At 39.6% G+C, this 27,351-nt stretch overlaps 1 protein-coding gene across 4 annotated transcripts in view; it reads left to right on the top strand.

The window, feature by feature from the left end:
• Positions 1-25,139, top strand: part of nrg2a (neuregulin 2a) — a 72,946-nt gene extending 47,807 nt beyond the window's left edge. For 2 of the 4 annotated variants that reach the window (XM_056397225.1, XM_056397229.1), the window contains exons 4-11: positions 7,726-7,846; positions 11,582-11,640; positions 15,002-15,025; positions 16,850-16,952; positions 17,286-17,409; positions 17,555-17,682; positions 17,910-18,131; positions 21,847-25,139. In XM_056397225.1, the coding sequence (XP_056253200.1) occupies positions 7,726-7,846; positions 11,582-11,640; positions 15,002-15,025; positions 16,850-16,952; positions 17,286-17,409; positions 17,555-17,682; positions 17,910-18,131; positions 21,847-22,501 (1,436 nt within the window). In that variant the 3' untranslated portion in view covers positions 22,502-25,139. Of the gene's footprint in view, positions 1-7,725; positions 7,847-11,102; positions 11,174-11,581; positions 11,641-15,001; positions 15,026-16,849; positions 16,953-17,285; positions 17,410-17,554; positions 17,683-17,909; positions 18,132-21,846 lie in introns of all 4 variants that reach the window. The other 2 variants (XM_056397228.1, XM_056397226.1) reach the window with 2 other exon arrangements.
• The last annotated feature ends 2,212 nt before the right edge of the window (positions 25,140-27,351 follow it).

Here is a 27,351-nt window from a genome sequence, read left to right as displayed (position 1 = left end):
AACATAATACAGTACAATCAAATGAAGCAAGAATGCATGCAATATGAATTGCCCTCCAGTAGAGAGATAAAAGATCTCGGTCCCAGCAGTAACAGGAGACATGTCAGACATTCCCTGCCCTGAGTCGGGAGGTGAGGGGAGGTGAGGGAAGAGGATGGGGGAGGGGAGGGTACCAGCTTTTTTCTGGTACATAAAACTTACTTGTGGAAATGCATGTCTGGGTGGCAGAGCTATTACAGATACCAACCTCTTTATGTGTCTTCTGAAGGGTCTGTACTTATGACATTTATCACTTTCCCATATGATTTTAATGGCCTGGCTTTAATTTTTTTTCTTGTTTTAAATCGTGATGATGATTTACCTGATGTGATAAAGCAACGAGTTAAAGCCCCTGTGTGGTATTTCAGTATGGTGCCACCTGTTGACACACTACCACCCAATTATTATTTTTCTTAATATTTATTTATTGGAGATTTGCAAGTATCAGAGTCTATAAAAGGTTAGTTTACCTTTGTAACATAATTATACATTTAAATGGGTGGTAGGTTGTTAGATGAGAATGTACATTTTTGTGACCTTCACGTCCCTATCTAACAAGCTTCACTGCAGAAACATATTGCTGTCAGAGATGGACCTGGTGTGCAGACTGTTCTTGCTCACTGACAAACTCCCAAATAGGCTACATAATTTATACTTTTTATCTTGATAACATTGCTTTTAAGAGTGAAAACACAAAGCCATAACAAAGTCCAGATGGAACCGATCCACCACTGGCTGAAAAACTGCCTTGGCTTTCTCCCTGCACAGAATCAGATTCTGTCTTGTGTTTTGAGATGGCTTCGCTGTTCAATTGCAGTGCAGAAGTGAAAAAGATTAAGCCAAGCTGAAGTAAATTATCAACATTTGTCATAAATTAGGTGGACATGTGTATAACTTTGCTCCACAGACAGGCCAATTGAAAATGTATTTCATTACACAATTTGGCGTTTCAGGCTGGGTTGTGAGGGCTAGGATTCAGTGAGAGCGCTTTTTTGTTTGCTGCATATGCACAGGGTGCCTCAAGAGGAAAAAACTGTGCAATAGGGACCTCTCTTTTCATTTTTACGATTTTCCTAGAATCCTTTGGAGAGCGTGGAAAGACAGGCATGTTTATGAAGGTTTCCAGATGGTCCTGCTTGCACCCCCAGCTTTTCTTTTCAGTTCTTGGGCCATGAAGGATTAATCAAAGTCAGTGGCAGGGGCTGATGGCTAAACACTGTGGCTCTCACTAACCCAGAAGGAACCTCTCTTCTGGTCCAACTCAGATTCAGCCCCTGGGCTACAGGACCCCAAAAAGTTGAAACCCGAGGTTAAAAAACCAAGCAAACTTAACTAAACCCTGGCCACATAAGTGTAGATAAATGAACTCTGCCCCTAACTCTGTATAGCAGAGCAGCTGATCTCCTCCTTAGGTTAAAGGAATTTGTCTCCAACATCAAGCCAGGAAAGCAGAGTCAACCTTGACGAATACACCTGAACTCTGGTCCCCCCTTTGTGAGGTGGGGGGATTGTGCTGCGTGACTGTAGACAGACAGCACCATATGTCAAGGCAAAGAAATGCACCAGAACAAATTGATGGAAGTTGAGTCATTTAGATGTAGTTATCTATGCATTCTCTGTTACATGTAAAGATTTAATTAATGGATTCATGCAATGCAAGGTAAGTAGAAAATGTCCATGTCGGTCTAAGGTTTCTCTTTTTTCAACCATTTTTAGCCTCCACATTACCGTCCTGCCACTTGGGGAAAGATGCAGATAAAAGTGCTGTCTCTAGAAAGATGATGACAACCGATAAAAAAAACACACACACACACACACAAAAGGGGAGTTTGAACAAAACTGTTACTTTCTAAATAAGACAAAGTTATTTTTGTTGATAGTGCTGCCAACTGTTGTCCTTTAATTATCACTTCAAACACTATAGAGAGAAAACAGTCCTTCAGTTGACAGGGCTAACTGGGGCAGGTGGAACAGAGGGGCTCTCAAGTGACAGAATATGTCTTGATTGGTTTGTAAGTCTGTTTTTTATGAGGATTGCAATATGCAATGAAACCAATCTATATTACTGATAAATACATACATGCACTTTCTAAGGTTTTTTTTTTTGTTTATTAGACACATGCAAAAACACATCACTCTAACATGTCTGAGCAGCTGCTCTACATGGCAATGATGAACACGTACAGCATTCACTACACGTGTTTTTACCAACTGTCAACAGGAATTGCTGTGGTCTGTTCACAGCAGCCTCGCTGGATGATTACGCATGAGTTCACTTCAGATCAGCCGTTTGGATTCAACACTATCCATAAAACAATGGCTGGCTTGTATAAAACAGTCTTGTATAATACGAAAGCAGGTCAACATATAAAACTCATATCATCACATTAAGTACCCTACCTTATTTTGTATATTTACACAACTACACAACTTACACAAATTAGTGCAATCAAACATTTTAAACAAATACAATATTTAAAGAATGAAGTTATTAAAACATTATCCTCTGGCCATTATAAAGCCAATCAAATGACACAGACCACATACAGAAAGACATACTTTTACGACTCAAGATCAGAGTCAGTGGTTACGTATGTAATCCTTGTTCATCCTTGACAACGTTTGTTTAAGCCCTGGATGCTTTTTTTGTGAAATTCTGCACCAGTTTATTCTTATGTCATCATATCTTATCAAAGTACGAAATGCATTGGCATGCCTTTGGGTTTGTCATATTCAGTTGGAGACAGTGTTGTTTTAAAAGGTTATCTTTTAAGCTGCATTACAACCACACTAGTAGAATAATTTGAATATCATTTTGTATCCACATCGTACAACCCTAAATGAGATGCTTCTCTGTTGTTTATATGCGTATCTTTAACCATGTCAATAAATTTTTTCGGTTGTCATTAGTTTTAATCTGGAGTAAACATGTGTTGCAGCCTGAGTAAACACTGTATTGGCTGAACCAGATCACCTCGGGAAGAAAACCCTGTTCTTGTTTCATCACTGCAACAGAGTCTGTGTGTAGCTCTCCTTGTATGGGTTTTCCAATAAGTGAGCAAACTACTACCAGTGATAGCTGTCATTCTTTTAATTTTCCTGTTTGTCGTGTGCAGTAAGACTGAATGACGCTCTGTGGGTCTCTTTAACTCATGCTGTTTCATGCTGTTTGTCCTTTGTTAGATTATGAACATGGTGAGACTCCAGCCTTTTTCTGTCAAACTATCACAGGGGATGGGGGAATGAGAAAGCTTTAGTTTACTCCCTTTATTGAATGAAAACACAAGTATGCACGACTACAAATGCACAGATTAGGTATTTAGATCAGTATATGGCTTTCACGTTTTTACACGATAATATTGATTCTGCAGAAAGGTTTTTACTTGTCGTACTCTCAACTCTAAGAGACGCTTGGTGCATAGTGCATAATCCAACCAGAAATGGACAACTCTCTAATCCCAGTTTCCATTACTTTTAAATGATGTCTTGACCCCTTGACTAAACCACATTGATATGAACGCTTCATAAATGCCACAATCATTTTTTAACCATATATTTCCAAGTGTATTTGGTGTCAGAGGTTACTGTAGTAGTATATGAACATAATCGCTGGAAGACAGGGTTGCACAATAATGACTAAAAGCATAATTGATGATGGAAATACATTCATACAGTTTTTAAATTTCCTGCTGACACTTGCACTTTAGTTCATCCTGAACTATCGGTTGTTCACAACAACATACAGTGGCCAGTTACAGTATTTATTATGAGCACATGGGCATTCAGCTTGACACTGCCACTGGCTGCAGATGAAGATGAGAAGCATCAACTGACTTTCGTACAGAAGGTTCTGTGGCATCTCAGGGTCCTGCCCGGATGTTTTACTGCCGCTCAGCGGGTTTTTACATACTTTCGTCAAGGTTTACAAGTTTATTATAAAATCTGAAGTGGGTGCACATGTGTGATTTATAGATGCTCAGCGCATCAGCTTAGTTGCAGTTCCCTCGCTTTGGCCGCCAGCTGTTTGAATCAAAGTAGCCACACTTTAAACTTTAAGCTTGACATAATAACCAGAGTGGTTGAATCTCTACTTGCTGATATAGTTCCTGGTGCCTTCAAGTTTTCAGTGTGTGTCTAATATGTTTCATTAACCAGACTCTAGCCATGAAAATATAAAATATAGATATTTCTTTGAATTGTGTTCACTCTACAGGTCCTGTATGCTGTCATGTCCAGCAAGTTGCATTATAAGATTGTGTTATCAATGTACATATATGCTTTATAATTAAAGTTAAAGAAAAGTATTTCTAAGCTTGGAACAAGGACTGAAACTAAGTTTGTACAAGACGTTCTGAAACCAGAACTTTTTTTCACTCCTCTGTGTTAGCGTCTCTGCTATGGGGGAGTAATTGGAGGACACAAAAGAAAGGAGGGAGGACAGCACAGAGAAGGAGGAGAGGAGAAGAAAATTGGGACACTTAACTGTGCAGTGTCATAGATTGGATGTCAGTTGATGACTTCAGGCCAATAAATGTTCCCAAATGGATTGTTTCTGTTAGTTTTGGGATGCATGCCATCTTTAAAGCCACTGAAAGTGAGTTGCAGCAGTTATTTGAATGTTGCTTCAAGTAACTGATTTGGGAAAACAAAATCTGGTTGTTGTGAAAGGTTTTGGGTACCTCCATGCCTGCGTGACATCATAAATGCTATATACATGTTATATATAAAAATATTAAATATAAAAATGTCCACATAAAATCCTTGGACATATTTTAAAGCAGAGGTATACTGTTGGCATTTAACCGAGGAGCTGGGAGCTCCCTTAAAGAACACCTTCATTGTTTCAGTATTGTTTGTTGTCTTACTAGGTCAGTAGAGAAGATTTACAAATGAATGGATACAGATACTTGCACTATATCATGAGAGCTTGATACTGTCAGTGTGTGAGACTTCCCACAGAGTGCATTGAATTACCCAAGAAAAAGCCACTATTTTATCTTTTTTTACTGCATTGAGGGGGAAATAATGTTCACAGGAATGTGTCTCTGCTCCACCCAGAAGCTTTTGAATACAGGCAGGTGGTGTTTGTGGTTTAGGCAAATGGACCTTGCCTGCTGAGGGAGAATGCGTAGGCTCTCCACCTGCGTGCCTTCAGCTGGATGGCATCACAAAAACGACTTGTGGAGACTGGTGCTACAGCTGGTTGGGCCTAAAACCAAGTCCACAGCTCTAAGGTTTTTTTTTAACAACCTGTAGTTAATTGTCCTATATTGATGTGCAGACTTAACATTTCATCACCCAAATGAGGATTTAAGTCTACTTTACAGTGATGGATTGGGATATTATTAAGTTGACCTCATTCCTGTTTGTTTAAATTAGTCTAATAATCACTTGGCACATGTGATGAGCACAGTTGAGAAAAATATCACAAACAAATCCATTTTAAAATGTTTTATCACTGAGCTCCACGATACCAAAAATTTTTGAAGCCTTACTCTGGCCATTGAATTTTCAGAAAACAAACCCGTGCATGCTCGCGGGCCATAAAAAATAATAATTAAAAAAGGTTATTTTTCTCATTGAAAGTATTGCATCTTAATGTGGTTCCAGATTATTTCAAAAACAGATTTCATGCAAAATGTGGTCAGGAAAGTGTAGTTGGTGACCTGTTGAGTGTTTAATGGATCACAGAAATGTGAAATGCCCATGGAGCCAGAGTCTAAAAAGGAATCTGTGACCTTAAAAAAAACAAAAGTACATTCTGTAATCTCAAAAAGAGCATAAACGTTATATTTTTGACTGAAAATGATGAGAATGAGTAAAAAAAAAAAAAAAAAGTGAGTGCAGTGAAGCGGATTTGGTACAAAGAGCAGTAGCCTTATAAACTTTGACAGCAGAACAGGTCCAGCCTTGATCCTTTCTGTGTGAAGTTTACATGTTCTCCACCTCCTTGTGTGGGTTTTTCTCCGGGTCGTCTGTTTTCCACTCACAGTCTGCCCACATGTAAGCCAGGTGGACTGGAGATTATGTGTGAGTGTGATTGCCTGTGTGTTAGCCCGCGCTCTGCGGACGACTGATGAGCTGTCCAGGATGTTCCCCTCCCTACCACCAGTGCGTTCTGGGATAGGCTTGCTGTCGTAGATAGAGATTCATGAGGCCTGTATTGCCGCCTTTTGTTCTGCGTGTTTCACAGTTGAAGACTGCACAAGGTTTCTATTTTGAGCATAAGAGGTTTTTACAATGTTTTGAGGTTCCCTCTTCCTGACAGCTTTGTCTGATCTTTTTACGAGGTGTTTTACATGCCAGCGCTCCAAGTGAGAGGTCAGGTGTGACAAAAGTTCTGATTAACTGGTAAACTAGTTTTGGAAAAGTTCGAGCTGTGACAGTGGATCGCTGTTGTATTGGAAACATTGGATAGAACAATAATAAAATAAATGGAACAATAACATGACAGCTTATTTCTGAATCTAAATATGCAATATGCTGTTTTACACAAACATTTCTGTTATAAATATTACTCATATCCGCACGTCTCATCAGAGTAAACCAGCTGTAGATATATTCTTTGGCTACTAAACTAAACCAAAATATAAAACTTTTAGATTTAGTCATAATACTGTGTTTGTAATTTGCAAAGTGCTGACTTATCATGTTCTTCACAGACTAATAGTAGCAAGTGAAGCGCAGACTGATGTCATCTGTTTGCTTTATTATCCTAACTAGCATGGGAATGAACCACTGTTGTTGTAGCTAAGCCGGACATGTGCTTCTGAATGAAGCAGAGCACACTTCTCCAGCTACAGGAGGGAGCCGAGCTGGCTTCTTCAGCAACAAACGAGAGTTGTGAAATCTTGTAGTGGTGGCAAACAGCCTACTATATGTCAGAGCCCGTGGCCTAGCTGAATAAAATCCTAGGGCAATGTCTTGTCACAACATCCTGCATGACATGAGTATCAGGCTGCCGAAGCTTTCGTGTTGTAGTTGTAGAGGACTTCCAATTGGAAACTTCTCTGTTCCTCCCAACAAACTGTCACATTCTGCTAAGGTGCTAATAGCATCTGACAGCAGGTATACAGTTGCAATCACGTGTCAGCATCTGATATGGTAAAGCACACTCCTCCCTTCTCAAGCCCAATCCTGCCACTGTGCACCTCTCTCAGCACTCGTCTTCCTTCAAACGTCCCTGCTTTCGTCCTGATAAGCAGACTTCAACCCAAACATATATCTATTCAGTCGGGGGGATTAAGTGCAGATACATGACATTTTGGGCCATTCCAAGGACCTGAGTCAACGCATAAACAACTCCTACGCTATGTCAGGGAAATATTTATCTTTGCTCATAGAACTTCTTGAGATAGTGTCAACACTGCTTAGAGACACAATTACATTTGTGGATGGAAAACTAAGAGTCCTCATGAAAATACAAGTGTATAATATGAGTAAAGCTGAGAATACTTGTTGTGATACAAGACTATCATACTGATAAAAATGACAACCATGTTCATATTAGATAAAACTCCAAATATCATGCTGTTCCCTTAAATTTTATTTTGAAATAACAGTTTACTCAACGTACTGGGGCTATTAATAGAGTAACACTGACACACGCACAAAAAAGATGAATTAAGATAAAGATGATCAAAGCTGGCTGTAATGGTTTTTTATTTTCTCTCTGTTTTCTCTCAGTAACCACAACGCTATCTCCAGGCTCAGGCCACACCAGAAGATGCAACGACACAGAAAAGGCCTACTGTGTGAATGGCGGCGACTGTTACTTCATAGATGGTGTAAATCAGCTCTCCTGCAAGTGAGTTATCTCGTCTGTCTGTCGGATTTACTGAGAATATTGAATTTTCTTTGTCAACTTCTCTTCTTTAAAGATTCCTTGACCCACAGTTTAAAACTCCTTTCATGAAGTTTTTATTTTTAATAATATTCCTCAACATCTGACTATAATTTTTTTATCCTGCTGTTTATTTTCCTGATAGCACTCGATCGCCATTCTTCTTTCTTTCAGCGGCAGCAGCAACACATCACAGGAAAATGCTGCCACTCTGCCTAACTACCCACCTGTTGTGTATTTTAACACTAATAATGGAGTGAGGCGGTGGTTTGCTCATCCTTTTAAGTCATGTTTAGTGTACATGAGGGCTGCACATTAAAAGCCCTTTCAAAATGTCATGAGTCACTGGTTTAGTAGTGAGCAAATATTTATGCCTGTTAGAGGCCCCCAATGAGGTAAATAGAATCATTGCTTACATTTGAGGTCCTTGGCAGAGGAGATCAAGACCCATGTGTAAAGTGCGCTGGAGGAACCGTGTATCTCTGCTTTTCAAGAAGAGAACGGGTTGACATTATCACAGAAACAACCTTTTTTTTTCTTTTTTTTTTATCTTTGACATTTACATTTTAGTTTGTGTTAGACTCAAGTTCAAGAAACATTATTTGGGAAGTTGTTCAGGAGAAGTTAACATGTAAAATAAACAGTTTTCTTTCTTGTTTTTTTTCTGTTTTTCGAAACGCTGACGTTTGTGTTTAGAGTTTAGAGAGTCGATCTTAGAAAATTAAAGAGACAAACATTTACTGGATCCAGCTTCTCAAATGTGAATATAGGCTGGTTGTCGTACATCAGAATAAACTGAATGTCTTTGGGTTTCGGAGTGTATGTACGACAAAACAATGAATTTCAATATGTCAACTTTTAAGTTTAGATTAAAAAAATAATAATATTTTCTTACATTTTATCCCTTGGTCAAGAAATAATAATCAGACTAATCAATCATGATAATAATCATTAGCTTCAGCCATAATCATGATTTATTCAGCACAAAACCCTTTTGAGAGGCTGCAACTGTTACAACCAGTAAAAGCTAATAGTATATCATAACAGAAAACGTGCACATTATCTCGTGTCATGGTTGTCAAATATTATGTTGCATGTTCTGTTGGACCATATGTCAGTATAGCATAAGTCCTTTGGCTGGTTTGATATAGAGCTGAAACATTGGCTGGGCTTCTGTGCCCAGTTGGCCCAGGGAAGAATGCTCGACAAGCAATGAGGACATGGCTGCAACAGCCGTTCAATACGCTGTGTACAAATTGGAGGCAGCAATAACTCAATTGCTGCAGCTAATTCACTCACGGCTGGGGCATGGGTCCAGAAAAGTTGGATAATGCAGTGAAGGCCTGCAGGGATTTGTTGCCCCACAGCCATCTCATTCAATATAGGCCAGGCTTCAGTGGGTATTACTCACTGGCTAAACAAGTCCTGCAGACAGCTAGCCCTACTTTTATGTCCGGCTCCTTCACTTTGAGGTATAAACTTTGTTTTGGGGAATGGTAAGGTTAATAAATGACCCAAAGTAACTTACTCACTAAGGTAAAGTAAATTTATCAGTCAAAAATACAATATACACTGTAGGTAACTGTTTATATCAATTGTCCTTTTCATGTAAAGCAGAAACATAAAGTTTTTGTTTGGAAAATGACAAACACAATTAGTAGTTGCAGATGAACTTGCTGTCCAATGACTAATTGATTAATCGACTAATAGTTCCTTCTTTATTAAAGTTAATAAAAGCACTGTAGCAGTCTGTATTTTAAGGGAAAATAGAATAGAGGCAGGATTACTAACAAGGTGCAATAGGAATTTTTATTAGAAATTTGTCCAAATCATTTCTCTCTAGGATTTAAGAGGTAAAAAAAAGAAAGGTATGGCTTGTGTAATTCTACTCTCTATACAGTATGGAGAGTATTCTCAAGTATAGGTCCTGCTTCAGGTCTCCACATGTTACATGTGTATATTTAGTCAAAGACTAATGAATGCTGACAATGATTTATTTCCCCTGTTTTAAACTAAAGATAAAAGAGTCATAATAGAGTTTGCAGCTGCACCATGGTGGATATTTGCACGCTCATCTGATTTTTAAATTATGTAGTGACAGTTCATTTCTTTCTTCTTTCAGCCAAGTTTCCTTGGTCTAGGTGGTGCTATCCCCCAGTTAAACACCATCACTCAGGATGAGGAATTATGTGTTGTGTTGTGTGAAACCAGTAATCATGAGCAATGACCTTTGTTGGATTGGTGGTCTAGTTGTGAGCGTGAGTGGAATGTTGGTGCCCCTAAAAGACCAACTGCTTATCCTAATGGGATTGTAATGAGGAAGTATGGTTTGGCCCAACACAGCTGATGGTGATAATACAGCAGTCCGTCTTCAGTTACAAAAATATAAAGCTACATGTCAGAAACCTCCACTCTGACTAATGTTTCAAAGCACAAGTAAACACAGTTGTCCAATGCTGTTTTTTCCATTCAGAAATACTGTATCCACACATTCAAATTATGTCTCTTTTATAACTGGAAATATAAATTCAGACTTTTATTTCCTCTTGATTTCACTACTTTACCTCACTCTCCTCTAGTATCGGTTATAAAACTGTCTCATTTGCAGGTTATGACCACAGCTACCAGGCTCCCAACAGGCACCAAGAAAAGAAACCACATTACCCCATTTTCAGCTTTGCTGCACAGGCTCCCTAGGATTGATTTATTGATCACCTACAAAGCAGTGCACGGTTTATCCCCAGCTACATTCCACATTTTTGTCCATATACTCATGAACGTTGCTCCTCTCTCATCCCCCTTTGCTGTCAGAGCCCCTGAAGCCGTTATATTACCAGCCTTTTATATCATCATTTGAAACCTGTTTTTGTAAACTTGCATTTTATTCATCTGCTCATTTTATGTATTTTTATTTATTTATATAGTTTTCCTTTTCACTTTTTTTTTTAAATAATGGACAGTTTGTTGCCTACACCTATAAAAATCTCTATCTCAGTAAAGTGTTTTTGTTCAGGATTTGGTGTGTTAATGAACACATTATCACTGTGGTCATCTCCGTTTTCTGTGTTTTTACTTTTCTTTTTTTCTTTTTTTTGCTGTGTCCATATTGCTTCACTGTGACTTGTAACAATATGTGTGGAGGGGTGTAAATCCATGATATTTACAGTGCACCTCACTTCCTGTGTTTTTCTTTTCATAACACTTGTCCGCTCCTTCCCAGATGTCCGGCTGGATACTTTGGCCCACGATGCTTACAGACTGAACCACGGCGGTTGGTCATGCCCAATCCAAGTATGTTCACTTGATATGAGCAGCTGAGAACAGAGACACAGTTGTCACTGGATTATCTCTGTGGACTCCTGCTGCCCCGTCCCCAGTTCTTTTCCTCTTTCTCCTCCTCTTTCTCCTTCTCAGGTCAACACGCAATGAGCTGTGCACTACACCATGTACACGGTGGTGTCATCCATGGGAACACTCTGCTTCTGCTGTCCGTAGTTGTGCTGTTGTTCTAATTCTGTGTCTCTCTGCCTCTCTTTCTCCCTCCCTACCCCCCACCCTCCCTCCTCACTTTTCCTTACGCATACTCTCCTTTTCACTCCACCCTTTCCCTCTCTCCCTCTTTCTGTTTTCTTCCTCTTTCTCACTCATCCACCACCCATCTCGTCCCTCTCTTCCTGTGGCTTTGTTTCTTTCCATCAGGTGTCCAAATGACTTTACTGGTGATCGCTGTCAAACCTACGTTATGGCCAGTTTCTACCGTATGTCAATTTCCTCTTCTGTCACTCTGTCAGACTGTCCTTGTGTCATGCGTGCATGCTGGGTGTAGAAAAGACTGCATTCATTTCCTGTTATTACCTAATAGTTGTGTCTGTACCTCCTCTGATGACTCATTCACAAGCTGGCATAGTTTAGTGGAGTCTGTTGCTGTGTTTGTTCTGCATGTGATAGTGTGTGCCCTTTAATGCATGTGTACTCCCAGAATACAAGCTTATAGTGAACCTGATAGCAACAAATAGTGGGTGAATTTAGTTGCTTTGTGGAGGTAGATTTGCACACAGTCAGCTGCATGTACCACCCACTAATGGGAGCAGTTACTAATACCTTAACTTTGGCTCACTTACTGATGATGCTTGTTTATGCAATTTGCAACAAACACCAGCATGTGTGTATGATTTATTATAGCTGATCCATGGATGGAAAGGCAGGCCTGAACAATTAGCATTAACAAATAGGCATGACAGATAATTCACTCTGTTAGGTTGGTGCACCAGCTTCACACAAAAAACATAATCTTTTGAGGGCCACTTGAAACGATCTGATTACCTAAAGCTCATACTTTCTTCATAAATATTGCTATGAACTTGTATATGAATCATTTTAACAGCTAGTATGTAGATCACACATGAGCCAACATGACGGAAATTCCACTTAGCCACTGTTTTTAAAGATAATTGTAATAGATGATTAAGGATTCCCCAAAGGTCTAATCATTTACAGCAAATGTTTTAAATGCTACTGTTCTCACTTGCTGGGTCACAGTTGCTTTAACTACAATAAACATGCACATACAAGCTAGACATGGAATTACCTCAAGCTGTTAAATGATAGATTTTGATTTTTTTTTTGACTTTCAGATCAGCTGATAACTTGATTAAGACCTCAGTTACAGCCAGTCTGTGGTGCACACTGAACATTGTTAAGTCCACACTAGAACATTCAGCAAATTGCATTTGTTGTTAACACACATTGCTTCAAATGCAGCAACAAAATGGTGCTCTCACAGCAGATTTCCTGCGAGTAGAGTTCACATGCTATACTAGTGTGCCGTGTCAAACATCTTTGCTAGCCTGGGGTAAGAGAAGTCAACCCTGCACCACCCTACACGGCAACATCAGCAAACACATCCATCAACAGCAGATTTATACCGAGATTAAACAAACGTTTGTGGAGAACTACGGCTTGATAGATCTTGCCCTTCAGGTTTTTCACTTTGAAAACCATCCACGCGCTCTGGAATTACGTTTATTCTGATTATTCACTTGTTACTGCAGTCTTAATTATTCACACCTCAGTGTCACCTGTTGGTTGATTACTTCTAAAGTGTCTCAAGTGCTGTTGAAAGTAGTGTGACCTGAGATTAATGGAACATAAACAATAGAGATTTCACATAGCTTGGACTTGGTTCTCTGAGGAAAACATATACAAAGTTAAAGATACTGTATAATAATATAGAATAATATAATAATATAGAATAATTCATATCAGTATAACAATAGCAAAGAATCCTTTGTTGTCCTACTGCATGTTAGTCAGCTTCATGTGTTCACAAGCTCATGTGGTTACAATTCAACATCACATTACAGTTATAAAGTCACTGCATCTGCTTTTGGAGTTGAGTCTCATCCTGTAATCTGACTTGTAGAGCTTACACATACACATACTGTTTGTTGTATGTTGGCTCAAAGTACAATGCGAAAAACCCCCTTCTTAACTACGAGTAATTTCATCTCGCATTAAGTTGTAATGCACTGTGCTGAAATTACTTGCTTTTTTGGCAGAGGAGACAGTGGTGTGTGGGAGCTCTTTTTCCTGCACTCACTCCTGCATTTCTGCATTCTGTATAACTTCAGCGCAGCTGTGCGACTGCATCAAGGACAGCGTTTATTTCCAGTTCTCATCTAGCCACATGAACAAAGACCAAGCTTTGATTACTCGGTTTACATGCTTGTATGTTAAAATCAAAGGCCTGGCTATTTGTAGTCAAGAAATCAAATTTAAAAGTGAAGGAGAGTGAAAACAGTTCCATTTAATGAAACCAATGGGGGGGACAAGATGTATTCATACCTGTTAACGTTCTAAACTTAATTAAAAGCCTTTATTTCAAATAGAGAATATTAAGCCCAAGTGTAGGATGTAATAGTGTTCTTTTGCATATAGCTGTTAACCTCTTGCAGTTTCAAAAATGCAGATCCACAGTAGACATCGGGAGCCAGCATGATAGATGTGTTAAATGTCGACTTTAAAGTGAGCATTACAGCTACACCATAAGGTTTTTTTTGTGTTCTTTTTTTTTTTTTAACGCTACATAACAGCTATTAATGGCTTCTCGCATATTTCACATTTTCTACTCTCAATTAAGGAGAATACATCAAATTTTCTCTCAAAGAGCAAGCACATGTGTGCACACACGTCCATTCCATACTCACAGACCCGCCTCCTGGAGGGGCGCCTCCCATCCCCAGGAGATACCAAAGAGAAGGAGGATGGCTTCAGCTCCTCAGCCATAAGGGTTTGGCTTAACAAGAGCATGTTGTCATAAGAACAGCTGGGACTCGCTTCAACCCAAGTAAAGCAAGTGAGCTGCCAGAGATATGGATTCAGCTGGTTGGTGCAGCCTCCCTATGGCCTCACTCTGCTATATAATAGGAAGTCCAACTATAATTCTTCTTATTCAGTGTGATTAGTCAGATACTGTACACAAACAAATCTTTTTTAACTTGCCTGTTCATGTGATGGGCGTGTTTGGGAACTGACAGTGAGCATTTTTTAGAAAACAGAAAACTGAAAGCACAGGTAATCTCAGTGGATGACGCATATTTTCCTGATACAGTAGTAATAATTAAGTTTCTATGCACCTAATATGTCCTATTTCCATTAGAAGATTTTGTTTGTCATGTAACGAAGTAGCGCTTTCTGCAAACCTGAAACCACTATCATTATCAAAAGCAACAATAACACTGGACTGTGTTGAGACAAACAGTACATACAACATCCAGAGCCGAACTCCAGAACTGTTGTAGCTTGATTACAATATATTCTCCAAAAATATAAATAATAAATCCAAAAATGTGTGAACAACTGTAGTTGTGTAGTCATCTAGGTTTGCGTAGTGTGGTTTGAAGTGTGTGTTGCATGCTGTAAGCGTGTTCTGGTGTCTCGTCTTTGATGTTACTGACCATGTCATTCTGACAATAACTGACAATTGTACGTTGTCTCAGTTGCTGTAATGCCTATTTTTGTTTGCTCCACTACATGTTAGAAGGTGCCACTTTCTTAATCTGGTCTTTTTTTCCTTTTTTTTTTTCTTTTCTTCCAACTGTCAACCCTCTGCACTGGCAGAGCATCTTGGGATTGAATTTATGGGTATGGAACAATCCATTTTGATTCTCAGTCCTAGCATAGCTACTAAATAGACGTCCTTCGTTTTGACATGCTCCCGTTTCGTCTGTGGTGTGAACTTTAAATCATATCGTCCCTCAATTAACAGATCGATCTCTCGACCAATCATACCATAACTCATTAGAATGACAAACCCCTCAGTCACTGCAACTGATCCTCCATCAAGCATCATTAACATGGATGTAATGACCTGCACCTCTCATACGTGTGTGATGGAAAAGTAGAACTATTAACTAAGTTTAACTGAGCATACTTTCCTTTTTCTACTGATTTTTTTCCCCCCTCATTCCATCTGTAACAAGCATGATATATCATGTTTGTATCTACCAGATGTCTTTCCTCAATCCTCAACTCTACCTGTCTGATCCCTTTAGTCTCATGCTTTTAGTGTTTGTCTTGATATGCCATCTTTCTTTTTATTTATGTGTGATCTTGTCCATATTTCTTGCACCCTGTCGTTAGTATAGCTGAAATGTAATTTTGAAGTATAAAATATAGTATCTGTTTTACTGGTTTGAATTATCCTTCCAGGAGTAGATGCTGTGATGTGAGCATGCAATGCTATATTTAGAAACTACAGTCATGTTTTCCTTCTTTCTGCCGCTATTTCCATCCATCTTGCTTTCTGCTACCTTTTCCAGAAAAGTGCTTTAGTGGTTGAGAGTGTAAAATAAAGGCTAGAGGCGTCTTTTCAGAGATCATGTTATTATACAAGTGCATTTATGTCCTGGACCATGAGGACATTGTGCTGCTACACCAACAGCAGTATCATTTCCTCCGTTGAAAATTCATAATCAGTAGCTAAAACAATATTGGTAAAATATTACATTTAGTTTGCTGTTATAAATAAACTCACTTCAGTGATTTATTTATGGCATCAGAAACTTGACACAAACTGGCAGGTCGATGTAAAATGGCTGCTGGTGAATGAAAGGAGGAAACCTCAGATGGAAGTAGTTGTACAAATTCAATTCTTTCTTGTTACATTATTTATCAGGGACCACACTACCTCTTAGCTCCATCATTTTCCCCTGGGGAAACCAAGAGTCTACCTCAACCTCACAGAAGCTCTTCTCTAGAAAAGGCATCAGCATCAGTCAAGATTTCTCCAGTTTCATATTTAATGATATTTCATTTGAAAATTCACTTATTTCATGAATTACTGTAACATAAAATCATTGAGCTTACTAAATGCCTGAGTAGATGAAGACATCTGCACCATGATAGGATGAGTAATACAACATTAGAGTCAAAGAATCACGTCAAACACGGCACATTTCCAGTTCACACGCATTCCATTGCATTGATGCAATACTGCACAGTTTGCAGCTTCTAATGTTCATCAATTATAAGCCTCAACCATTATGATATCATATATGATTTGAAATTACTCAGATGATTTTTAGAGAAATACAGTTGCTTAATAGATTGGTCTAACTACTGCTGAGCCCCTGCCCCCACCTACGCCGCCTTGCTGCAGCACAGGGAGCAACGGCATCTGTTGTATTTGTGATTATGCGAGAGGAGAGACTGTGAAGTGAGTTGTCAGGGAAGGGAAGATGACGCTTCATACTGCTCAGGATTTAGTCCAAAAAAAAAGAAGAAAGAAATGTAGATGTACAGTGAAAAAGTGGGAACGTTTACCTTCAAGAGACTGATTTTTTTTCCTGTTATTTCTCTCACTGTGCACTGTGTGTGTGTGTGTGTGTGTGTGTGTGTGTGTGTGTGTGTGTGTGTGTGTGTGTGTGTGTGTGTGCGTCTGTGTATTTGTGGGTGTGATGTTGACAGAGGCAGAGGAACTCTACCAGAAGAGAGTCCTGACAATCACGGGTATTTGTGTGGCTCTGTTGGTGGTGGGCATCGTGTGTGTGGTTGCCTACTGTAAAACCAAGTAAGTCCTGCTGATAAATGGATCAGCTCTTGATTTTTGAACATCTAGACTTTGCTTTCAGATTTCTATTACCACCTGCATTTTTTATTGAAAATAACATTGTAGTGTAAACTCAAGCTGCCTGTATGGTGTAGTATAGGTCGGTCTAATAGGTTCTTGTGTTTACTGTCTTAAAATGTGGTCTTTCTATATTATTAGACATATTTACAGGTGTAACAGTTAATCTAGTTGTTGCATCAAATAATAAAACATAATGTTAAATCACTGCTTATGCATGTATTCAAATTAACCACAATAATAAGAGAGAGAGAGTGACCGATATTTGTTCAACAGGAAACAAAGAAAGAAGATGCACAATCATCTGCGACAAAACATGTGTCCAGAACATCCCAATCGTAACCTAGCTAACGGACCCAATCACCCAGGACCAGGCCCAGAGGAAATCCCCATGGTAGATGTGAGTTTATGAAAGTATTTGTGACGTTATTAATGTATACGCACACAGATGTACACCAAATGGTTTTAAGCTTGTCCTTTTTTCACATTTGTCCATCTGCCAAATCCATTATTCTTTTTTTTCTTTTTTTTTTGGCCTGACACAGTACATATCAAAGAATGTCCCTGCAACTGAACGAGTCATACGGCCTGCAACAGAGGGATCCTTCCCTGCCAGCCATGCCTCTTCCAGATCTCACAACTCTTCCACACGAGCCCATTCATCGACTCACAGGTAAGAATGCACCATGCCGTGTTTTTTTCCCTGTCACGTAGCTCAGAGGATATTCAGCTCTATCGTTTTATACAGATACGGAATCACACAGAAAGCGATTTGGTTAATTTGTTAAACACCAAGTCTCTGGAAGCAGTTACGTCAATTGTCAAGCTTCCTTTTTCAAAAGTGAAGCACACTGGGACAAGCTGGGGTGTGTGCGTGTTAACACTTTTTTTATTTGTCAGACATGAGGAACGGACATGGAGCCTGGAACACTCTGACAGTATCCTTTCGGACTCTCCGGGAATGATGTCATCATCTGTGGGGACCAGTAAATGCAGCAGTCCTGCGTGCATGGAGGCGCGGGCACGGCGCGCTGCACACTGTGGTTACTCTGACCCCCATCGGCCGGGCCTACAGTATGGGGACTCCTTCGACTCGCTGGGAGACTCTCCGCACAGCGACAGGTGGGAAACAGGCCTGCGTGGCTGATATGGCTCTGGGTTTGTCATGAACATTTTGAGAAGTTTCCTCTCTCTGCTGGTTCTCTCTCAGCCTCGAGAGGCCAGTCAGGGCACTCTGAGAGACTCAGTGGAAACTGACACACAGCAGGCATGATGATGAAATACGCTAAGGTAGGCAAGAGTGAGAAACAGTGCTTATTTCAATGGGAACTCTGTGCATACAGCTACTGTAACGTTATTCTCTGGCCAGGATGTAATTCTGATTGGCAAAAATGTTCCCTTTAATTTTCTTTAAGGAGCAATGTGACATTTTGGGGAATGCATGTTTGCCATCTTGCCCAGAGTCACATAAGAAAATATTGATTTCATCTCTGCGTCACAGAGACAGGTCTAGGGTGTGTTTAGCTTTGCTTAGCACAAAGAGTAGAGGCAGAAAGAAGCAGTTAGCTAGCTCTGTCAGAGGTGAAGAAATATGACTTTCAACAACTCCAAAGCCATCTATTTATCCTGCACCTATTTCTGTACTGAAGGCTCAGAGATATCAATCTTCTCAAGTGATCTGGGCAGGATGGCAAACAAGCACATTTCCCAAAAATGTTGCACTTTTGTTTTAACATGAACTAGAAGTTGACAGCTCAATTGATTCACTCTAAATAATGTGCTTTCAGGTCTTCCCCATGCTCTCTATTTCAGTAGTACTCAATGTCATGCATGACCTGAATCTGAAGTTGCTTTTTTAAGTACCTAAGATACACTCACTGGTTGTGTTATAGCGTCCAATAGTGACCCCCAAATCCCAGAATGCTCTCACTACTTACTGCTGATGTTATGAATTCCAACACAGTTCACAGCTGAGTGTCCATCACTCATTAGCAGTGAGCTGTGTGGAAATCTTGGGCTATGAGAGCAGGATTGGTTCCAGTAGTAAAATGACATGTTACATGTTATACAAGCATCAACACAGCCCCCTAAAAACAGTTAGTCGGGTGTTTTCAGCAATAGCACACATATTTTTTGAAGGAAGGGAATGATGGCCAAGTTCGGTAGAGCAAGCCTGTCTTTGCCGAAGACTCTGTGTTTAAGCTTTGAAAAAAAAAACAGTGCTAAAGGTTGCGATACATGAGGACAACCTGCCCTTCTCTTTCATATAACAGGCCCTCATTTTGTTTAAAATCGACTGAATCACTATTGACCTTAATGTCTTCCTTCATGGAACGCTGATTGTGCTCATCATCAGCTGATCAATGTGAGATGGGTCACCATTAGAAACGGCACTGTTCGATGATGAAGAAAGGAAGAAAAAAAGCCCAAGGAAACTACATAAGATCAGTAGATAGGCTGTATTATTTTCAGAGGTTAACATCTCACAAAGCAGATATCTTTCAATGAGATTAGCTTTTAACCAAGAAAACACTGGTCACATTCTCATTCTCACACAAGTGACATTACACAAGTAACTGAACTCTTGCTCAGGGTTGTCATAGAAAACAATTGTTTGTGCAAGTGCGGGTCACATGTATGTAGTACATGTAACAAAGTGAAAATAGAAAAACAAATCTGTGTCAAATACATAATAGTTCCATTTATTGAAAAAGGTGTGCACTTCAGAAGCAACCAGTGGATCAGTGTGAACACTGATCTCAGACAATCTGCAGCAAAGATGCACAAGGGTGAACCAACTAATGCCTCTTATGACTTTTGCCTGAACATGTTTTTAGTACATAACATTCAGGATTGCCAGACACACAATCAGGACCGGATGTAGAGTTAACGTAACACATTAACAACTTGTGGAGCTGAAGTTGTGCTCGATACATGTCTGGCTTTTTTCTGCAAGAAGCAAACTTGAGGTGTTTAATATGCAAATCAGCATGTGTACAGCTTCACACAAACAAGTGAGCCAAAATGAAAACAATCATTCCAAAAGCCTCCAGCGATTTATTGTTCTTATCTTAAAAAAAATATTTTAAGACCTCTACAACTGCCTTCATGATTGATAGTGTCAACTCTAATGTGATATAAATCACAAGAACAAGACACAGGACTACTGAATGTGCTATGCAGTGTTGATAATAGTTCTCTGAATAAATGTATTTATTTAACTCAAATAACCAGGGCCTAAAAAATTGTCAAAAACTAACTAGACATTATACGCCTTGCTCTTTTGTGTTCTAAGTTATTTACGAACTCTTAAGATATCAACAATACCAGCATAAAGTGAAGCAAGCATGTTTGCATGAATAGGGGCTTGGCGACTGAGTTGTTTTGCAGAGCCAGATTGCATAACCAACATCCCCTCAGAGTCTTCCCAGGTAACAAACGCCTCTTCCATCATGGCGACAGCTTCTGCATCAGCTGAATCAGCAGTGTTGTGGGAATATCTCAGGCTTGTGTCTCACACGGTCTGTTGTAGTTTCCTAAAGGCAATAAACAGACATTCCAAACACTCAGACTCACAATGATTCACTATCAGTGAAAGTTGCCATTGAAGTTTCCTTTGAAAGTTATTGGCATTGATGTTTTGTTGGTTTATGATTATGGTATTATGACTGTTGAAAAACTTGTGACTTAACATCTGTGATGATACCCATGAGTTTATGTTTTAACAATTGAAATTGTGCCCACATGTTCAGGACACATGTTTGAACAAAGCTTCCTAGAGTAACAACCACAGTTACTATGCGAGTTGATAGCAGTTCATTAAAAACTAAAACGGGGGTGAAGGGCGTTGCAACCTAACATAACTCAATAGCTGACAGTATATTATGCAGAGGTAACTATGAGTGGTAATCAGCATATACTCTAAAATGCTAAAAAAGATAAAGTGGCCAATGTGTTGCTAAAAAGTGGTAGAGTAGATATTAGTTCAAAGAAAAGCCAGACTTTTAAAAGTCTGTTTTTAAAAGTGTTGTAAAGTAGGACACTGGGTTGGGTTGTTGGGCTGGTTGGTCCAGAGCCTAGGGGTTCTGAGGAAGACATTTTAGCTGCTCCAGCTGCTCCTGCCTGAGGACCTCAGGCTGGGCTTTGACATAAACTAGATGAAAGCTCAGATATAGCCAGGTGATTGTAAAAGAAACGAATAATGTTAAAATTGGTTATTCAAATTAAGTTTATATGAGATTTTAGCACCAGTATCAATTGGTATAACAATAATAATTCGCTTTTGCAAATTATCAGCATCAACCACTGTTATGTTTTTATATTAGAATGACCCAAGAATGTTAACAAAGCAAGTGGATCTAGGATAGATCCCTGTGGGACGCCACAGGAAGTTTTTGCCAATGTTGACAATAAATTTTGCATTACTTATAGTAACACAAAATGACCAACTACAGTATTTCAGATTCTCTGCTGCAAAAGTTTCTGAAAGTAAAATGTACTGTTACCAAGTTAATTCAATTTGGGAAAAAACGTACTCTCGGTACAATGAAAGAACTTAAAATCATGAAGAATTTTCTTAAACAGATAATCACTGTGACTAAAAGTCAGTTGGGAAAGATACCTATCTTACAGCAGTTCAGCTAAAGTGAAAATCTAAGCTAAATCCATGTATGGAAAATGCTTTTTTCCACCTTTTTATGGCACGGAAGGTCGAATGTCCATTCAGTCAACAGATTACCTATGAAACATTCAAACTGTTTTTTGTGCATTCCCTTTCTTTCTCTCTGTTTTTGCTGTTCTCTACTTAATTATTTCCTCCCCTCTGTATTTACCACAGATATGTGTCAGCCCTGACGACACCAGCCCGCCTCTCGCCAGTGGATTTCCATTACTCATTGCCCCCGCAGGTGCCTACCTTCCAGATCACATCCCCCAATGCCAGCCATGCCATGTCTCTCCCTCCTGCTGTCCACAACCCCTACCCTCTGGAGGATGACCAGCCTCTCCTGCGCCGCTACCAGGTGCCCCTACACGATGCCCAGTGCCAGGAGCCCTACCGGCAGCAGCGTCGTACCTATCTAAATGACAGCAGGGGAAGCCTGCCCTCCAGCCCCTACCGGCTGGCTGAGGACGAAGACTATGAGACCACCCAGGAGTATCTCTCCTCTCGGGAGCAACCAAAGAGAAGTGGGTCCAGTGGAACTGGTAGCCGACGCTGGCGGAGATCCAGACTGAATGGCCACGTGGCCCCACGTGGATATGAGGCATCTCGGGACTATGGGTCTCGAAGCTGCCTAACAGATAGTGAGTCAGAGGAGGACGGCGAGAGCACGCCCTTCCTCAGTATGCAGAACATGAATGCCGAGCCCTCCACCATCTACAGGCCGGTGGACAGTCGGACTTCTCACTCATCGGGGCGGCACAGTGGGCATGGGAACATGCATACAAGACTGACACACTCACGCTCCAAACCGGACAATACACCCCATTAAAGAGTGAAAATGAACCAACAAAAATCAATATAGTATAGACCTGCATCTATAAGAAATATTTTTATTTTATATAACTGACAGATATTCTAAACAAATGAAATATTTATTTTCATTTTAGCAAAAGTTGTCTACTAGTTAACAGCAAAGACTTTTTTATAGGGAAAACTCTATTTATATGTACATTTTGATTTACAGCATAAAAAGATGTGCCAGTTTTTTCACAACGTAAAAAATAGAGTAATATTGTGGTGCCTTTTGCTGTATGCCGATGCCAGAGGGCCAGTGGAGGTTTTTGTAGCCTTTCTTATATGGACGCCTCATTTTTTATACACGTTTATGTTTTTTTTTTCCTCTCTGGTTTCCTGTTTTACTTTCTTTCCAAGTTGCATTCTTTGAGGAGTCTAGCCCCACTGGAACATAACCCCTTCCATATCACGCAATATAAACCACTACAACATAAAGTGTATGTTTACATTAATATGATTTGCCTGTAGGGTTTATGATTTGAGAATTAATAGAACGCCTGATAAATACAATGTAAATCCTTTATGCCCTCTGACTAATGTCTACCAAGAGAAAGAGCGAGGGAAAGAGAGAGAGAGAGAGAAAATGTGTGTGTGCCTGTGTGTGTGCATGTGTAAATGCCTCTGTGCGTGCGTGCGCGCGTGTGTCAGTTTGCTTGCATGTATTTGTGATTGTTAGATGAATTTCATTGTTTGTTGTGGTGACATGAAATGTGTGGGTCTACTGGTGTCTCAGCAGAGCTGACAGAAGAGTGTCTCAGAGGTTCACGGAATAGTGCTTTATCAGAACAGTGACCCCCAGTGTAGGTGGACAGGTAAGGCTGCTGTAGGGTTGTATGTTATGCAGGTCATTGCTTGATGTGTTTACAGCTATTCTGCCCCCTTTCCCAGCCTGCCCCAGTTAAGTCCCTTTTATTTCTCAGCAGGTTTTCTTCATGTTAGCCTGTTATGAGGCCAACAAACACTGAGCCGCTTGGCACAGGGTGACCCCTGCCATCAGAGGTGGTGGCAAAACAAAAAGATTGCATCTGTTTTCACTCAACTCCGACCCTAATCCCATGCCTCATCATCCTTCTGTGTCCATTCTGTTTTTGTGGCTCGTGTAAAAAGGCCACACAGTGTCTCAGGATTTCCACATGCCCCACCCCACCCCCACCTCCCACCCCCCCGCCTCCACCTAAATCTCCGTCTTCACCCTCTTCCTCTACTTAAGGTCTACCTAAGACTAAGGTTCTCATATGTTGAGGGCCTAAATGTTAACATACAGTCTACCAGTTCCCTGAACACTCCCATACAGAGAGAAGGAAAGTCAAGTGGAAGCAGCTCAGTGGAGAAGAGTACAGAACATACTAGACAATATAAATGAAATAGCTGTGAAACTTTGGAGGATCATACAATGCAAAAATATGCAAACTTTCTATTTTGCTGTTTGATTACATCATTTTCTAAGAGGTGACTGTAGTGTGTTGTGTGTGAAAAAACTATGTGATGCCTATAGTGTAGAATGAAATAATGTGATATAAATGCATATTTACATGAGTTATTTTTAAAGCCATTATGCAGCCATCTATCAAGTTGTCAGCCTTTCTTGTTCACTTACTCATGTCCATTGAATGACTGTGTCCATGAATGATTTCATCACTTGGTTTAGACCGCTCCACTTTACATGCATACTCCCAAGTAATGTCAAATAGCATCCAAATAGTGTTTCCTCCAATAGTACTGTGTACTGCTTTGTCTTGTTGACAGATCTAGTCATTTCAAATTTAGTCCGTAAATGATAATACTTTTAAAAGTAAACTAAATCATTTAAGCCCTCTGTCCTCCGCTGAAGGAAAAGTAAATATTTAAAAGATAATTCAAGAAATGTCAAACCCATTACAAGTGACTCAGTGAGAGAGGACAGTTGATGATGTTTCATCGCTGTTGGTATGTTTCTACTCCTCGTTAAAAAAAAAAAAACAACTGAATGCTGAATTATCACATGGTTATTGGTTAAAAAACTCTTAAAAAGATTGATCTGCAATTCTATCTCTTATATGGTAAATGCACAGTGGTATTGTTATAGAGAATGGTCCTTGGTCACACCTCACTTGCAGATATTTCAGAATTTCTCACCTCTGGGTCTAATTTTTTATGTCTGAAAAATGCAAAAGACAGTGCTCCTCTAGTTTAAATGTGATACTCCCTTCACTTTGCCAGTCCTCTCACCCAATTGAGATGCTACCAGGCACGTCTTGCCAGTCTCTTCTGTTTAATTTTATGACCCCCCCCATACACACACACACACACACACCCCACCACTCCACCTCACCCCCTCCACCACCCCCAACTGACCCCACCCTCGCTTGAAATGTTTGAACACCTCTCCTCTGCATGTCCTTGTGGTCAAGGTTAGATGGGTGCATGGTAAAAAAGCAGCAGACAATTCTTTTCCAGTCAGTGAAAGTGTATTTCATTTAACATTCAGCAATAAAAAAGAACCTTTCCCCATGTCATTCCTGAAATATGCTAGAAAAAAAAAGAAAAACAATGCGAGATTGTCATAGATTGTAAAATAAAATGAAAACTGAATCCACCTGTTCATATGAGAAAATAAATCTTTATTCATATCATTTTACGATGTAGTTATTTCTGTAGAAAGCTGTGCTCTGCATTTTGATTCATCATTTATCTGGGCTTAAGGTTGGACTCATCTGGCACAATGTACACAATACACAGTGTGTCTCAGGAGTACACACATAAAATCTGATTGTGAAATAGGATCTATTTAATATGGTAATCTGGGGGTTATAAAATATAACAAAGCTATTTTAGATGGTAGTTCTACTCTCAGGAGTGACAACTCATACTTAAATGCCAGACACACATAAAAGCACACGTCCTGCATGAGAGCTGAACACTGTAAAATTATATAACTGTTTTAAAAGGAAAACACACGAGGCTATCCTCAAATGAAGAGGAAAAATCTGAGTTGATTAAGTGTTCCTGAATTGAATCTACATCTTTATGATCATCCATCCTCAGATGACTTCAATTATGCAGATGGATGTTAAAATGACCACTTAAAAACCAAAGCATATTTGATAAATATTTCAAAATTGCCCACTGCATATTGAAAAAAAAAAATCTTGAATGGCAAATTGTCAATTAATCAATCAAACTGATTCGATAGAGCTGCTTTGTCCAGCAGATTTTGAAAACTTTAAGAATAGCTTTTCCCTTTTAGCTGTGTGTAAATATTCCAATGGTTTAGTTTAGCTGATGCATTCGCATCAATACACCACTAGATGGTGTCACAGCAGCAAGATTCTTAAACCATCACAACCAGAAGTGTTCAACCTTTGCAAGGTGTGATTGCTTTGTATCCAATTGTATTTCCGCATTTAATAGAAATGCACCATATAGATATGACAGTGGTGTTTATGGCAGTGAAACTGAACAAGGCTGACTGAACATTTACTTCTGATGCATCATAGCAAATATGTGACATTAATACTGGCAAAATTCCTCCAGTTTTAAAAGACAGTTCATTATTTTTGTGCGCTTCATAAGTGCAGTAGAAATGTAATGTTTTCATATTAAACATTACATTAACTGTTATTTTTGATAGTTTATTCATGCTGTATTTCAAGTGGAAATCCATCAAACACAATTTTAGTTTTCACTTGTCCAAATATGTTTTGGCTCAAATTGGTATTTCTCTGTGGTGGAGATGATGGGGAAAGGCAAACATCACTAAATGAAAACATGAACATAAAAATCAACTGAATTCGTGAAATTATTTTCTCATCGCACTTATCACAGGAAGAATTATGTTCAAAGTAAAGTCTAATTCGGATCCAAACTTATCCTCACCTCTCCTTTTATTATATTTCACTATATCTTTCAGGAGTGAGAAACCATCCCATTCAATGAATTTTGCCCACATTTATTTACACAATGAACACAGATGCTTCTATACACAGGTGCAATGCATGGAACAATTAAACAGTGAACATCCGATCGTGCTCTGTGGCGGGTATTAAAATGAGCTGAGCAGCCCCAGTTGATTCCGCTTTTGTATCAAGACGACAAGAGAAAAATATCTAAGTGACTTTGAAAAGGGTTTCACTGTAAGGTCATGGGTTGGCAGGAACTTCAGTCACAAAGTCTTTCTATAAAAACAGTGACTAAAGTGACAACTGCATTTAGAACTACAGGAAAGACATCAGTAAATGGGGTCGGATATATATTGCGGTCGTTTGAACACGTTTGATGACCGTGATGCTTGAGCATTAGTGCGATGTGCAAGGAGAGAAACAGAAAAGCAAATCTTCCTCAGGTGACCGAGATTGTCAATGCAGGATGTGATCAGACTTTCAGCAAGAACAGTTTGTTGAAAACTGCATAGAGAGGGAAATCATAGTGGGGCTGGAGTGTATAAACCCCTCATTACAAAGATGAAAGCACATTTGAGAGTTCAGTGGTGCAAAAACCATCAGCCCTGATCTACAGAGATGTGGGAAAAGAAAAGTGATACGGCCAGATGAGTCATCCTTCACCATATTCTTTGTACACCAAGAGAGTGGTACAGGCTTGAATGCTTGACCCCAACAGAGGGGGATCCGGTGGCTCTATTATGATGTGGGGGGCATTTTGCTGGCATGGTTTGGGTCCACAGGTTTTTTTTAGAGGGAAGGGTCACCACAATTCAATACAAAACTATTCTGAATGATCCCATTTATCCTGTAATGATACATTTCTATCCTGATGGGAGTGGTCTCTTGCAGGACGACGATGCCCCAATCCATAGGACACAAGGGGGTCACTGAATGGTTTGATGAG

The sequence above is a fragment of the Seriola aureovittata genome, chromosome 15 (genome assembly GCF_021018895.1).
Source record: "Seriola aureovittata isolate HTS-2021-v1 ecotype China chromosome 15, ASM2101889v1, whole genome shotgun sequence".
Classification (NCBI taxonomy): domain Eukaryota; kingdom Metazoa; phylum Chordata; class Actinopteri; order Carangiformes; family Carangidae; genus Seriola; species Seriola aureovittata.
This window is presented reverse-complemented; position numbering and strand designations above follow the sequence as displayed.